The sequence below is a fragment of the Linepithema humile genome, chromosome 1, assembly GCF_040581485.1.
Source record: "Linepithema humile isolate Giens D197 chromosome 1, Lhum_UNIL_v1.0, whole genome shotgun sequence".
Classification (NCBI taxonomy): Eukaryota; Metazoa; Arthropoda; class Insecta; order Hymenoptera; family Formicidae; genus Linepithema; species Linepithema humile.
In genome coordinates, this window is record NC_090128.1 from 24,818,030 (window position 1) to 24,833,233 (window position 15,204).

The 15,204-nt window shown below is 30.5% G+C and overlaps 3 protein-coding genes across 6 annotated transcripts; 2 read left to right on the forward strand and 1 right to left on the reverse strand.

The window, feature by feature from the left end:
• Positions 1-536: 536 nt before the first annotated feature.
• LOC105669933 (protein N-terminal glutamine amidohydrolase) lies at positions 537-10,586 on the reverse strand. 2 transcript variants are annotated; one of them, XM_067347125.1, is made up of 6 exons: positions 10,443-10,586; positions 9,746-9,842; positions 9,242-9,403; positions 4,164-4,317; positions 3,806-4,076; positions 537-3,506 (listed from the first exon to the last, which is right to left on the reverse strand). In XM_067347125.1, exons 1-6 carry the CDS (start codon positions 10,570-10,572, stop codon positions 3,352-3,354), a joined length of 969 nt encoding a protein of 322 aa, XP_067203226.1. In that variant the 5' UTR covers positions 10,573-10,586; the 3' UTR covers positions 537-3,351. The 2 variants fall into 2 exon arrangements, with proteins under 2 accessions (XP_067203226.1, XP_012218581.1); XM_012363158.2 differs by lacking the exons at positions 9,242-9,403; positions 9,746-9,842; positions 10,443-10,586 and adding an exon at positions 6,643-6,950.
• LOC105669934 (isochorismatase domain-containing protein 2-like) lies at positions 7,546-8,968 on the forward strand. The gene is made up of 4 exons (XM_012363159.2): positions 7,546-7,830; positions 8,025-8,168; positions 8,249-8,434; positions 8,518-8,968. The coding sequence occupies exons 1-4, from the start codon at positions 7,702-7,704 to the stop codon at positions 8,668-8,670; spliced, it is 612 nt and encodes a 203-aa protein (XP_012218582.1). The 5' UTR covers positions 7,546-7,701; the 3' UTR covers positions 8,671-8,968.
• A 605-nt stretch (positions 10,587-11,191) lies between the features above and the next one.
• On the forward strand, positions 11,192-14,853 carry Snx16 (sorting nexin 16). Of its 3 annotated transcripts, none has more exons than XM_067347122.1 (6): positions 11,192-11,673; positions 12,009-12,209; positions 12,479-12,766; positions 12,844-13,152; positions 13,238-13,365; positions 13,447-14,853. In XM_067347122.1, the coding sequence occupies exons 3-6, from the start codon at positions 12,494-12,496 to the stop codon at positions 13,481-13,483; spliced, it is 747 nt and encodes a 248-aa protein (XP_067203223.1). In that variant the 5' UTR covers positions 11,192-11,673; positions 12,009-12,209; positions 12,479-12,493; the 3' UTR covers positions 13,484-14,853. The 3 variants fall into 3 exon arrangements, with proteins under 3 accessions (XP_067203223.1, XP_067203224.1, XP_012218525.1); XM_067347123.1 differs by having other exon boundaries at positions 11,192-11,659; XM_012363102.2 differs by having other exon boundaries at positions 11,192-12,209.
• Positions 14,854-15,204: the final 351 nt, after the last annotated feature.

The window sequence follows — 15,204 nt, forward strand, 5'->3', positions numbered from 1 at the left end:
AATATTCTATAAGCAATGTACTACAGAACAATGCAAAATTCTATGTGCCTGTGTTACGAGAACAAATAATTAATATATCTTACAAATAATAAATTAATAAAATTAATTAATTCTAGCGAGACATTTGGATCGTTTTGGCCTCATTCAATATTTAATATTTGATTTTTTTCAATTAAATAATATATACATTTCGAATTTTAGATAAATATACACAACTACATGTGTGCGAAAATCCATTATTATACTTTATTAATTGAATAATTATTTTATATTTTAATCATCTCAAATAATTAAAAATTATTTTCAATGTTAACCCTGCCACCATTAAATTATCTTACTTTAATATCTTAATTAGAATAATACTGTATTAATTCCAATAATATAAATTTCTCATTTATTATTTAAATAATGGCTTAAGTATCAGTAATGAATATTTTTTCTGTAAGAGCGACAGGGTTAATCATTTAAGGAAATTAGACAATAGGATATCAGGGCGTAATTAGCAAGCTTTAAGAATGTTCTGTAAAATTCGAAGCTGAGACGAACGGAGTGCATCCATTTATTGTAATAACCCATCATATACTCGAAAGAAGAAGGTCATAAAGTTTTCATGACTTTCTGCAAATATGCGAAAACGTGGCAATAGACTTGTAATCTTTATAAGTCCGGGCGTATACAGATCATAAATGACAATGGTAAGAGAATATGTCACCGAACGCCGACAAATATATATGTATATATATATATATGTATATATATAAAACATTGTATAAGTTAACATTTCCGACTAAACTCTTATCGGTGTATCGAGAAATCGATACAATATAATTATAATATATATCTGTATAATAAATATGAAATATTGATATATATGTATATGTGTACAATATATATATATATATATCATAATCGTAATAGTTCTGCTCTGATATATTTAGCAATATTTTGTCTGAACGATAAAGAGAATCTTTTTTTTCGGTATTTTTGTCTTTTGATAGTTTCCCGAGATTACTCGCTAAGAAGATCGGTCCCGAATTTCTTACGCGTTGCGCGTCCGTTGAAAAGAAAACTTGGTTTTCATCGTGGAGACTGCTGTCGCACAATTTATATTAAAGCGATTTTCGGTGACTAGATACTTCGAAACCGTAGACTCTTCCGCTTACAAGTACGTACGCTCATAATAACATGATACATGCGAATTGGAGGTAAACATGTGTCAATGAGAAAGGTAAAGTGAACTAGTGAGAGATTTTGGAAGGCAAAGAGACGAACTCTTAAAACTATCGGCCCGACCGGTGGATTCTTTCATGAATTGGCGTATCTCATTCATGGCATCGACTCGGCGAGTCGATAGTTCGATAATAATTGCTTGTTGATAAACTTCCCCGTTGCACTCGTTCGAATAAAGCAAACTCATAACGAAATCGAAATAGATATCACGAATAATGAGGCTTGCATTCCACATCGTCACAATTTTTTTGATAATATAAACGAATATGCGAGAATTAAAGTCTACGTCGCACAAAGACTAAACTTTCAAGGCTGTCGCATCTGATAAAATGTGCACAACACAACACGCGATTTAACCCTTTGCGTTCCAAGGTTACATCTTGCTGCTGACCACAAGTGGCGCGCATTTTATACTTATTTTGCATTCATATCTAAGTCAATTGGCTATTCTAGTGTATAAAGGTCACCCCATAATCATGAACTTTTATCAGTTTAGATGTATATAATTTATTCATACTCGACTCAGTATGAGTCAATCCGGCTCAAATCACAAAGAGTTAATCGCCGATTTGCAAGAGTAAATTCAATGTTTCGAATCAGAAAATATATCTTAACAGATAGAACCCATTGTTAAACTAATCTTATAGCGTTTTCGATTATACAGGATTTGAACGACCCAGGGTTGGTTAATGACGTCATTGCAACCTCTCCACCAATGAAAGACTTGCATTTATAGTAAAATAGTGATTGATCAACCCTGGGTCGTTCAAATCCTGTATAATCGAAAACGCTATTACTCGCCGAAAAGATGGAAAATTTAAAATTTTCGTTGTAAAACTTGTTCCTATTATTATTAAAGCAACACATGTTCGTTGAGTCAACAGGTTCTTCGATGTTAATAATTGGTCACGTGACGACGTCGCGTATTCGTTCAAGTCAACGCCACTTATGTTAGGGAAGCCGCTCAACAAGCGAATATATATCTCTTAAGAATCGGCTTTTAGTACAAACAGTAGATAAGTATAGCATAGGTATTCAAAGTAGAAAGTGTAAAGTATCACAAGAATTACAATAATCGTAATAATTATATTACGTCGCAAAGATTAAGTTCTTGACCTTACTACATCGATTGCACAGTAATTATAAGCGCTTTAATCACGTCCCGCGCTTCGAACACGCGCCAATAGACAAAGGGATCTCTATCAAGTCGGATAACTCTCTGTAAATACATCAGTCTTTGACACAATAATTATAATAACACCATTGACAGAGTAAAGCTGTGAGAAAGATCGCTTTATGGTATGGAGACGAAAGTACTTATATAAAACACGACTCTGAGTTCAGAACGTGGTCGAATGTAACGTGCTACGTTGCCGGAGGAGCATATATCTCCGGATAAATCCTGTGAAGGAGATTTTAGAAGAAGAGAGAAAATGGATTTTCGATGGAGTCCATTAATACGGTGCGTAAGCACTTATCGAGAGTATTTAGAAAGCAGCTCAGCAGAATCGTTCTTCATGCGCGGCAAGCCAAATCACTCGATTGGAGAATAAGACGTCAATCCTGTATTATGTTGCAAAAAGTGCGTGTTTCTGTTAATGATATATACGTAGGTTTTGATTGCGAGTAAAATATGAGATTTAAAATTTTTGGAACCGGGATTTCGATGATATACTATACATAACTAATACATATTTGCATTGACATTCTTATGTTCTCATTGGTTTCACGCTATCCAAGAGTTTATACACACAATGTGTCGGAATAGTAAAAAAAAAAGATAATTAATAAAAAGAGACTAAATTATCTGAAATCTAAAATATACACTCAGGATGTGATACAACTTTAACAAAAATATTACAACGCCATAAAAATATAATTTAGCTAAAGCCCTCTCGGTTCCAACTCTTTGAGCAGAATTCGCTCCAATAGAAATACAACTGTAACGATTATAATATTTGAAGTTCTGCCAAAGCTAGCAGCAATTACGGAATATTATTATCAAATTTCGATCAAATATTTTAGCCCACAAAGGTACACCAAACCAATTCCCTTAGGCCATACAATTGATTTCCAAGATCTGTAATCAAAGCGTACGAACATCACATTGCGATTCATAATTTAAGTCGCTGTGGCTTGCGGTTGAGGCGGCGTTGGCGCCTGTGTGTTGACATTTGGCCTATAAAATCGGTTGACTAATTGTTTCAAACTCATTACGACGCCTAATCCGGTTCCTGGCTCCATGTTGATGAACGAATCGAGATTATCCTTGCATGCTGAAATGTTTGAAATACAACTGTTCAAGAAAACATTCTAATATCATATATAAAATAATTACATGCAACATATATGCTATTTAAAAAATTACAGCATAGAATAGAAATAATTAGAAAAATTAAATATTAAAACACAATGTGACGAAAATGCTGATCATAATGATAAAGGTATTTAGCCATGTTCACAGGTAGAAAATTCAGCGGTTCCAAGGTTCGGAGATGCGAGGAATTTTCAGGAGAAACGGTGCTTCAAGGGTAACGAGGAAAATTTTCTAAAACTTTTATAGATCTCTACATACTTGGTGTCGCGATCGGAGGATAATCTGGCGGCGTCTTAATCCATGTACCATCCTTGCGCTTCATGTGATGCCGACTTGATGCAAATTGTTGCAAATATACACTGGCTGGAACTAGACGGAACCTTCTATGATATTCAGGCCGCAACGCTTCATCAGATCTGAAGGTTTCGGTCGCGTATTTCCAGAAATGTGTGGGAAACGGTAGAGAACTCTCTAAATCGTACACAACCGCCCTTTCGTCGGGCGCATAGATAAGAATAGCATGGTAATCCTACAGAGACAGAACGGTCAGTAAATATTACAGAGGGCGGGGATGCTGTAATGTTTCTTAATTAATTATCCCTGCTGCGGTACTGACCCACACGACCAATTTGTCCTCGTCCTTTCCCGCCCGCTGACGCCAAAGCGGAACGCTCCGCCGTGGATTGCTTACGAAAACAACATGACAATGTTGCAATTCGGAAGGATGCCTAGTCGATACATCTTGACACAGCTTCCATACGTTTTCCTCGCTGAAATTGGACATATATAATACCCCTTACACCTCAGAAACATTATACCAATTCATAACACAACACACGAAGGAATAACACATTAATTTAGTTTACGAAGCAATATACCTATTATTAACGTAAAACATTGATTAATAAAATATATGCAAGCAGGAATAGCATGCGTGCAAAATGTATGTGTACAAAAATAAATGGATAAGTAAAATATATGCTAAAAATATTGTAAAACATAAGTAAAACATAATATTTTTTATGTCACTTAATATTATTAATATAACGAAATATTCGGGATAAAAAACTGGAATAAAAGGTACTATAATAAATATATCAAAGCAATCATTAGTAAAAATATAATACATATGTATATAATATCAATAATCAATTATTTTCTACAGAAAGAACAATTTTATTAAACAACAAAAAATATACTTAAGAAATATCAAATATCAATTTTATGCAAAATCCTGTTTAATTAAATTAATATATAATAAAATAAATTGTTAAAACAAATATAAAATGAATCGAATAATATTGATAGAATAGAACAAATTGTATACATCTTACAAAACATATTGTCAACAAAAGGGAATAGTGGATACATGCATATATATACAGGGTGTCTCACCACCAAAAGTGGCCACCCCCTTTTATCTTTTAAATTAAAAGAGATAAACCATAACAAATATATATCAAATTAAATGGTTCAAACTGTATATCTCTTTTAATATTTCTTTTAATTTAAAAGATAAAAGAGGGTGGCCACTTTTGGTGGGACACCCTGTGTGTGTGTATATATATATACATAAGTGATTATAAAACTTTCCGCAATATTACCCAGCAGTATGATAAAAAACATATCAAATTTTAATAATAGCATACAATAAAGCTCCATGTACTAATCTGAAAATTACCTTAGAAATTGCAAAGCTCACCAGAAACATAGATAAATGCAATGTGCAACTGTTAAATACAGCAGTCATAATTAGTAGAATAAAAAGCTCAGAAAGATTAGTTCAATTTTTCCGACCATGCTACGTGTCCTTTGCGATTATAAGAAAAAGGAAACTAAACGTGTCGCGTGCATGCGATTTAACACAACAACGGCTTCGCGTGCCATGCTGTTCCGTGCGCATTATCTATCGCATGCATTATTAATTGCAATAAAAGCAGGCTCATATATTCGCACCGCTTAAGTAGTACATAAACGAGTCGCCAATAAGCAGTGTTCTACCAACATGCCTGAATCGGTAGATACGTTCATTCGTTAAAAATAAAATTCCATTTCATAAAACATAGCCGGAGCAAATAAAAACATAATCAAACATAAAGTTCTTATTAAATTTCTAGTCTATTTAATAGATTTGTTTGCATTCCTTTTTAAAATATATTTGTTTACGACAGTATCTATATTTATCAATGAAATCTATACTGTACATGTGTGAACAAAAGTATATTAAAATTATTATATTTATGTATCGAATAAACTGTTAAGAATTTTGAGAAACATAGATGGAAGTTTTTAATTAAGACAGTAATACATGATTAAGTGATGCATATAACACAAAAAATAAGCAATTTAAGAAAGCACTTAAAATTTAGTCTACAAAGTTACGAACAAAATTTGTATTCATATAGGAACCAACAGGAATAAAAATTGTATTAATAGAAGCAAAATTTCCAACAGTTAGGATTGTGTGATAATCATATTACATAAATAGCACTCACACATCCACATGCTTATTTAAAATTTATCTAATTCGTGTAAAATGTATTTCTAGTAAAACACACAACGCAATCAATAAACAATTCTATAATAAATAACTATACCATACATCATAATTACTCCCCTGTTACTTAATAGGCATGTTTCTCCAAAGAAACAAAATCTCTGTATATGTATAAATCAAGATTATCTAAGATAAATTCACTTACAAAACAGAAATATTATTTTTATCAGTTCATATGTTCGCGTATCTTTAATTATTTCATTTACATCCAAAACAAATCAAGTTACTGTTACTATACAGCGTTGTTTATTTTTTCTTCATTATGCACATTTTTTACTTGTATTTCGAATATTAGATATAATGCTCTAAGAAATGCGTATTTAATAATAGGAGAAAATGTATGTCTAATTTGTATATCATTTTAAATCGCGCGCTGCGCACACACTGCAAAGATGGTCGCGCGTTCGCTGCACCGCCGCAACGTATCGATCGGAACACAGTGTATACCGCAATACGGCGCGTTTATTTGTCCGGAGATCGATCGTTGCCCCAGAGCACGTCGCGTCGACCACAAATCGTGGTCATGTCGGCTACTCACCAGTAGCAGCTAGTATTCACGCAGTCAGATGCTTTCGTAAACAGGGGCACCAAAGGCTTAGCGTTCCCGGTCACACGAGGTTCCACGGCCATCCTATCGTTTACGGACGCTCTTACTGGACTCGGAACACAACGCGAGACACGAGCGAATACGAACTGAACGCGACGCTGATCACACGCGCATTAAAAAGACCACGGGCACTTCGCGAACTTCATAACGAAATGTCGAACAATCGCGTTTCTCTTGTTCTCTCTCAACCGCGACTCGTACAACCATTCAAACGTAGCATTGTTCAACTACTACACTTCAGAGCGACTCCACCGATCCAGTGTTCCCACTTCAAGCAACAAAATTTTATTCACTGCGCAAGCCTGGATTTTTCCCTCAATTTGGCAAACTTGCGCAAATGTACTGTGCGCGCGCACATCTTCAAACGATGCGTAAATAAACGCAGAAGAAATGCGTTGCATTTTTATGTGTTAAATTATTATTACCGTGAAATGATATTACATAAATTTACTTGATAGTTTCTCGTTAATGATTCATTAACGATTCATTAAACAATAAAATAAATTATCTCGCGCTAGTCTTTGGTTATATTATCACAAATTTATTTTCAACTAAAATGTTCTTAATTATTTTATATTAAAATTGTTGAATTTAATAAAAATAAGTTGGATATTAGAATTGATAAAAATATCAACTGTAATTAAAATGATAATACCTATTAATGCTAGTAAATTGCACATGTTTTTATACAAAGCATCACACCATATGTCTGGTTCTCTCAATTTAGTTGTACGATAATGAAATCGTCCTTCTGTAACTAATGTTGATAGTAATAATGCGGACTTTGATACCATATGTCCGGATGTCATGTGACTCTTTTATCAGATGTTTATAAAACTTGTAACGTTATATCGCGTCATTAAATGTATTTCTGGTTACTACCGGTTTCACATATTGTCGGAGACACATTGTCGTGTTTGTACGCTGTTTTAATACGAAATAACATTAAGTAATATTTTTATACGCAATATACGGAATAGTACTGTAACAATGGCTATAAATGCTGCAAAAGTTATGCTCAGACAAGGAAAAAGTGTATTATTCATTTGCGATATTCAAGAAAAATTCGTCAAGGCTATATTTCAATTTGATAAAATGGTGCAAAACTCAACGAAATTGGTAAATTTATCAAGTTATTATACATTAAATACTTATAATTATGTAAAAAAATAATTGAGATTATAGATATGTCAAGAGGTTATGTTATTTTTATATATAAGAAAATATTTAAATATTTTTCAATATTACAATCTATTCTTAAAATGATATATATTTATTGCATTACTATTAATCATATAAAAATGATTTTACAGATCAATTGTCTAAAAATTTTGAATGTACCTGCAATAGTTACTGAGCAAAATCCAAAGGCTTTAGGAAAAACTATTCCTGAGATTGATATTTCTGGAGCTAAAGGACCTTTTGCAAAAACCCAATTTAGTATGTGCACTTCTGAAGTAAGTATATACACATTTTGTGTTTTATAAATAAAGCTAATGTTAGATATAAGAATATATATTTATTTTACTTTTTTTAGGTTCGCAAAGAACTTGCAACAATTTGTGACGGAGAAAGACCAAACTCTATCATACTAATAGGCCTTGAAACACATGTGTGCGTGGAAAATACAGCTATTGACTTAAGACAAAGAGGCTATGAAGTTCATACTGTAGCAGACTGCTGTTCTTCACGTACTCAAGAAGACAGAATATTAGCTTTAGAGGTATGCACATGTAAGATTATATATTCTCTTTAGAAAAAATTAATAGCTATATTAAAACTATTAATGAAATATTTTTTTCACAGAGAATGCGAGACATAGGATGCCACATAACTACTTCTGAGAATGTAGTATTCAAACTTTTACAGGATGCAAATCATGAAAAATTCAGAAATGTACTGACTTTCATTAAAACACCAAGTCTATACACAGGATTAGTTCCTGATTCAAAAATTTGAATATTTTAAAGTTATTTTTATATATTTTATATCTGCATTAATATATAATTAGTATTATATATTAATATTACATATAAATATTATAATATTAATATATACATATATAATAGTTTCATATTCAAACCCAAATTTTAATATGTTTTGATAGACTATATGATTTTAAACAATTATAAAAAATAAAAAATTATATTTTATCAAAATTACTTTATTTTATATTTTATTTATAAGATAGCAAAAATGTAATGAGAAATCTGAAATCTTTTTGTAATTCAAACAAGGTAAAACTGATTTTATCTTCGCCTTTTTTTTCATTTCATGCCTGTTGAACCAAATCCTCCTGCACCTCTATTTGTATCATCCAAAGATTTTACTTCTTCTATATCAGGATATGTAATCTTTTCACATATCAATTGAGCTATACGATCACCAGGTGCAATTTCAAAATCATCATTGCTATGATTAAACAGCACTACGCCAAGGTTACCACTGTATTAAAAAAAATATATATATATATATATAAAATAGAGATAATGATATCTTGACTTTCAATAACTGTAGAAGCTCTACCCACCGATAATCAGCATCTATAACACCTGCACCTACATCTATATGATTTTTCCACGCTAATCCAGATCGTGGTGCAACTCTCCCATATGTACCAAAAGGAACTTCTATTTGCAAATCAGTCTTAACTAATTCCTTGCCATGTGCTGAAATAATGTACTTGTACGCACTGTACCAAACAAGAAACAAAATATTTTTAAAATCTTACTATACAATGATGTTTTTCATCAAATATCAATAATCATTGAATAAGTAATTTTATACTATTCTGCAAATATGTCATTTAACTTATTATCAAAGACTAATTCCTTTGTCTAGCGTACTTTACTTTGTCAAAAGCTATTAGTTGTTTACAATTTTAATTTTTTGTATTTTGATAGTTTTTCAAGTATTTATATCTAATTAAGTAATTACAAACAAGCGTTACTATCTGATTATCTTATTTATCACATATCACTTGTATAATACTTGATAGATTTGTGATATTAATATACTTCAGATATGTATGTACCTTCGTAAATCGTATCCTGCCGCATATTCTGAACCTCTTGTCGGTGCAAACGCTTTCTCCGACAATTTTGCATACTTAAGGATCAACTTGTCGTTTCCTGACATAACGAAATCTATGAGTTCTTTGCTTACAGCTACCTAAGTCACGTCACCTTAATATCGCCGTACCACGCTGGTTTTACCGCGTTTTTCGGCAGTTTGCCGCCAAAAAAGTGGCGGCAAACAGTTGGTTGTTTAAACGTATCTTATTATATATTTTAAATTGATTTAGTCTACAATCGAAATAACTCTTAAAATCAAAACAGCGTCATATTGAAAACGTAATGCAATGTTTAATATAAATTTCATTATTTTTTATAATAAATATTGTACTCATTAACGTAGCTGCAAAATTTAAATGTACCAATTTTGTTTTATTATAAAAAATAGGAAGTAAAATGCTATTTTTAATAACTTTAAATTAGTATTGATAATTGGTACATAACTATTTTTACCAATAATATAAAATATCATTCGATAGTACTAGAAAAAAAATAGATATGTTGAAAGCTTTGTTGAAGTAGTACAACAAAGAATAATATCTATAAGTTTATACGAAAAAGTATTCAATGGATAATAGCAAATTAGCTACATAATAGCTATTGCCTTTATTATCATTATTATTATAGTATTGTTGATATCAGCAGTATCAAACCGACCTCTCATGCGACTGCATAAAACACGCCATACATAGCTTGCCATTGTTCGCATATAAAACACGTGTATAAAAGTGAGACGCATCCGCACATCTGATATTCGGAGAAAAACTGCTTTTTTACATGCGAGCATGCATGCATGTGGTTTGACCGACAATTCAACGCGCAGGCGTGTTCGCAAACATAAAATCGATAGGAACACACCAATTAACGAATGCATCCGGTTTGATAACCATTTAAGAATATACTGATAGCAATCTACAAATGAAAGATTGTCCGAGAAATCTCGTAACAAATAATAATAGTCATTAGAAAAGATAAAATTTTTCAATAATTTAATAATAATAATAATAATATAACAAAAAAATATATTAATAAATCAACATTTTATAACTTTGTTAAACCTTGCAAAATCTATATCTCGTCTATATAAAAAGCAAAACATTATGCTTTATTTTCTTGCATGTATTATTAAATTTATAATCGATTTTCCGGAAATTAAGAATAAGAATTTTAAATTATATTGTTAATATTATTTATTTTATATGTTATCGATCTGTGCACGTTTGATTTAATGTTTTCTTAAATCTTTTGAATATTAAACATTGTTCTCGCTTTGCCCCTGAATTGCCTTATTTTTAGAGCAGTTCAGTGCTTTTCCACCTTTTCCTTTTTTTTTTTTTATCGAAATATTTACAGCCGATATGTTGCTGTCCACAATATCGGTAAACGGATTATGCGCGTATATCCTATCCTCCGTGCCGTTAATCAAGTCGTTTATGTTGTGCATTAATTACACATGGTACATGCTCCATTTTTGTTGTATATAATATGTGCAAACTTTTTCGCGTTTTATTATACAACGTTACTTATAATCGGAAGGAGCATTCGATACGAACATCAACAATTAATGTCACAAAGTCAGAAGGTTATTTTTTGTAGAAAAATAGCAAAACTTTAATTAGTATGAAAATAAATGAAAACATATGAGTCCTGACATTGTTAGCAAGGTCCACAGTGTGCCTGTTGGTGTCTGTCTTGTCATACGGAAGTCATTAAGCGTACACCTGGTTGATCATCGCAAAAGGGTCTAGGATCAGGTCGATAGAGACCCTCGAACTTAACCTTATGTCTTTAATAAAGCGCGAGGCTACGCCTGGATAAGAAAATATGCGTGTCGGTGTGGAATTTGCTTCAGTTGACTTCTGCACGTTAAAAAGGTCAAGTTGTTCAGGCAAGGTCGATTTACATATCCCAAGTATAAGAACTTTTTTAAATTATTAATATTAATATTAGTTCATGAAAAAGAACATGTATATTCATAAACATGTAAATAAAATAATATCGAAATTTATGTGCGTATGCATAAATTTAAATATTGCGCAAATCATTGATTTTAATTTGCTCACATCCGGATTTTCCAGCACATGGCAATGAATATTGCACTGTTTTTTGAGAAGAAATCTCTTGTTTGTTCTATTTTAATCCTTATGTGGCTAAACGAACGAACCTCAGGACTCTGCTTGAAAACTTTTAATACTACTGAGTATACTCTCTCGCAAATTTTAGGTCTATGAATTATTTGCAAACTTCCAATATGCTAAGTAAACGTCAAGAGAATGTGCCAAGCAAATTTTTGTAACTTAGATAATTGTTTGCTACATATATAGCATACTATATACAATAACAACTGTTGTAATATACACTATAAAAATCATTCTGAAACAATAAACATGCAATGAATACTCTATTTATCTGTTAATAATTAAGGTTAGTATGCAATATGTATAATAAGCTATTTTTGATTAGTTGATTGCACTGCATGGAATCTAAGTTTTATTATAAATAATTTGTTATATTGTTTTTTAATATGCATAAATTTTTTAATAAATATATTTGTGCATAATATGCATTTACTTGAATATAGTTTGTCTTAGGTTAGGTTAGGTTAGGTTCAATTTAACTTTATGTCAATTTACAACTTATATAAAAAAGCTTCTATACTTCTTTTTATTTTAATTATGCATGGTTTTGTTTAGTTTATCAAAGTGAAAATGTCCAATTCAGAAAGTGGTGTGGTATGCATTAGTGAAGTTACTCTTGCGATTAATAAAGCAAGAAGTTCTCAACCAGGTACTGTGAGAATTCTTGATAGTCCTGACTCTGATGGATCTGGCCATTCAAATTCATTTACTGTTCAACGATTTAACTATGATCCCAATGATACTAATACCAGCTCAGATATTCTTCAATCACCTCTTACCAGCGATGATTTAAGAGTACCCATTGTTGGTTATGAGATTATGGAGGAAAGAGCTAGATTTACAGTTAGTTAATTTTAAATTTTAATAATTTATAATTCCGTTACTCATATATATAAATGTCTATTCTTTTTTGTATATAGGTCTATAAACTTCGAGTTGAACTAAAAAATGGTGATTGTTGGTTTGTATTTAGAAGATACACAGACTTCGTCCGATTACTAGCTCAATTAAAAAAACAAAAAGTTCCTATTTCCCATTTGTCACTGCCAAGAAAGAAGTGGCTTGGAGATAATTTTGCTCCAAGTTTTTTAGAAGAAAGAATACATGGGCTTCAAGCATTTGTTAATGATATATTGAGCAGCCCAATTTTCATAGGTGTTGCTTGTGTAAGGGAATTTTTTTGTTTAGATGAACCTCCTGTGTTATCAGATACAGCAGAAGAATCTAGAGTGAGCTTATATAACATAGATTATGTTTATATAGAGTACAGTATATTTTTTATATTGTTTAACTTTAAATGTTTAATTTTTTCAGGCAATATTTGAAGCATTGGAAGATACAATTTATAATTTGAGACAACAACTAAGAGAGTATGATGCAGCACTTAAGGCTGAGAAGGCCCAGTGTAATGAACTTCGGAATAAGCTTCATCAGATACTGAGGTAAACAATAAAATATGTTTGTAAATATTATGTGCTATGTAAATTACTTTTTATAAAACATCATATTTGATATTATTTCAGTGAAAGACAAACCTGTTCAAAATGTGGTGCAACCTAACAGAGTAATTTTATAAATTTTATAAACTTAATAATATTAGATCTGATAACATTGATGTGTATAAACCTTAAATCAATATTATTATAAAAAAACGAATGCAAAAAAGATATTTTTTAAGATCTTGTTACAAGAGAGATATTTATGAATAATATTTTTTAAAGATATAGAAGATTATATTAATCGTTATATATTAGCAAGAATTTTATCAGTATTACAGTAAATTATGTTAAGATTTTATTTGCAAATTTTTAAATTTGACAATTTTACAGAGAATCTCAATAATTGATTATCCTTTTAAATAAATTATAAATAATAGCTCATCTAATTTTAAGTGATATATCAATACATATTAAAATTAGATAAGTTTATATATATATATATATATATGAATTTACATTTACAATTTATTTATTGAAAAAGTGCTTTTATATTGAAGAAAGTGATATTGATGTGATGAATATGTCCTCAGTTCCAAACAAAAGATGTGTTAAATGTATTCTTATATACTTTTTATTGTATGTGTATTAAATATAAAAAAAATATAATTAAAATACACAAAAAAAATGAAATTTATATAATTAAATGAGTGTCCAGCAGGCTGGAGAATTCTAATCATAGTAGTTTTCTACATTTGTTTTTCATTGCAGTTGTTCAAAATTTTAACTGACTGTGCAAAGAAACTGAGGAAATTCAAAGATAACTTTTGCACATGATAATATTTTCATATAATCTGATATTTTATATAAGAAATTATACATTTGATAAGGTTTACTCATTTTAACTATTTATGTAGAGTTTATCGTTTTAATCGTTTTTTATAATAATTTATATATAATGTCTAATGAATAATATTTATTGCTGTATATTAGCATTATGAAAAGAAATCGCGAAAAAAATGAAAGATATAAATTAAAATTTTATTTTCTCTAAATATTACTTTAAATATAGCAAGATATTTAGATATAATAAATGTATTATGTATATATAAAACGGTATATTTCGAATAACGTTTTATTTTGTCGTTAACATTTATTATATCTAAATATTCTGAGAAATAATACTTTACAGGGGAAAATATTGCAATATTATACAAATATATAAATTTTCTTAACCATTTACATGTTATATGACAATGCGACTATATCAAGATATTCTCTGCATAATTATTTAAAGTATTAAAATCTATATATCCTTAATTGTTTTATATATGTAATTGAAATTATGGATGTATATGCTTTTGCAATTATGTAACATTATCACACAATTTATACATATATATTTAAATTATAATACAACACGTTTATTCACAAATTATAGGCTTATTACTTTATCTTGTATAAGTGGCAATAAATGATAAATTAATTCACTCACCGATTGTTGTACTTTGGTTGAATACGCTCTCCAACTTTCCTTTCTTTGAGTACTTCAATAAATCACATGGATGAATACCAGAAATTCACACTGAGAGCACTACTAAACGAAACTTAGTCATATTTCACTTTAATAAACGGATTCACATCGTAAATTTGCCGAACCGCGGTACACAAAACACGGAATAAAACACAACACACTCACGCACAATATATTATAGGCAATTATTATTATTTTATATATTTGGCATTTTATACATTAATACATACTTAGAGCAAGCGCGATCACTATTTTGACAATACAATGCAGATCATGGATTCCGCGAAAATGATCAGAACACCAACGCCGAT

What these genes read in the sequence shown, in the direction of transcription:
- LOC105669933 (XM_067347125.1), bottom strand. Translation starts at nt 10,572, where the DNA reads ATGCTCGCATGTAAAAAAGCAGTTTTTCTCCGAATATCAGATGTGCGG. An exon ending in GTTATAGATGCTGATTATCG is followed by an intron (nt 4,318 to 9,241) that starts GTGGGTAGAGCT and finishes GTCCAATTTCAG; the next exon opens with CGAGGAAAACGTATGGAAGC. An exon ending in TCCTCCGATCGCGACACCAA is followed by an intron (nt 3,507 to 3,805) that starts GTATGTAGAGAT and finishes CAAACATTTCAG; the next exon opens with CATGCAAGGATAATCTCGAT.
- Snx16 (XM_012363102.2), top strand. Translation starts at nt 12,494, where the DNA reads ATGTCCAATTCAGAAAGTGGTGTGGTATGCATTAGTGAAGTTACTCTT. An exon ending in AGGAAAGAGCTAGATTTACA is followed by an intron (nt 12,767 to 12,843) that starts GTTAGTTAATTT and finishes TTTTGTATATAG; the next exon opens with GTCTATAAACTTCGAGTTGA. An exon ending in AAGCTTCATCAGATACTGAG is followed by an intron (nt 13,366 to 13,446) that starts GTAAACAATAAA and finishes ATATTATTTCAG; the next exon opens with TGAAAGACAAACCTGTTCAA.
- LOC105669934 (XM_012363159.2), top strand. Translation starts at nt 7,702, where the DNA reads ATGGCTATAAATGCTGCAAAAGTTATGCTCAGACAAGGAAAAAGTGTA. An exon ending in TGCAAAACTCAACGAAATTG is followed by an intron (nt 7,831 to 8,024) that starts GTAAATTTATCA and finishes ATGATTTTACAG; the next exon opens with ATCAATTGTCTAAAAATTTT. An exon ending in ACAGAATATTAGCTTTAGAG is followed by an intron (nt 8,435 to 8,517) that starts GTATGCACATGT and finishes TTTTTTTCACAG; the next exon opens with AGAATGCGAGACATAGGATG.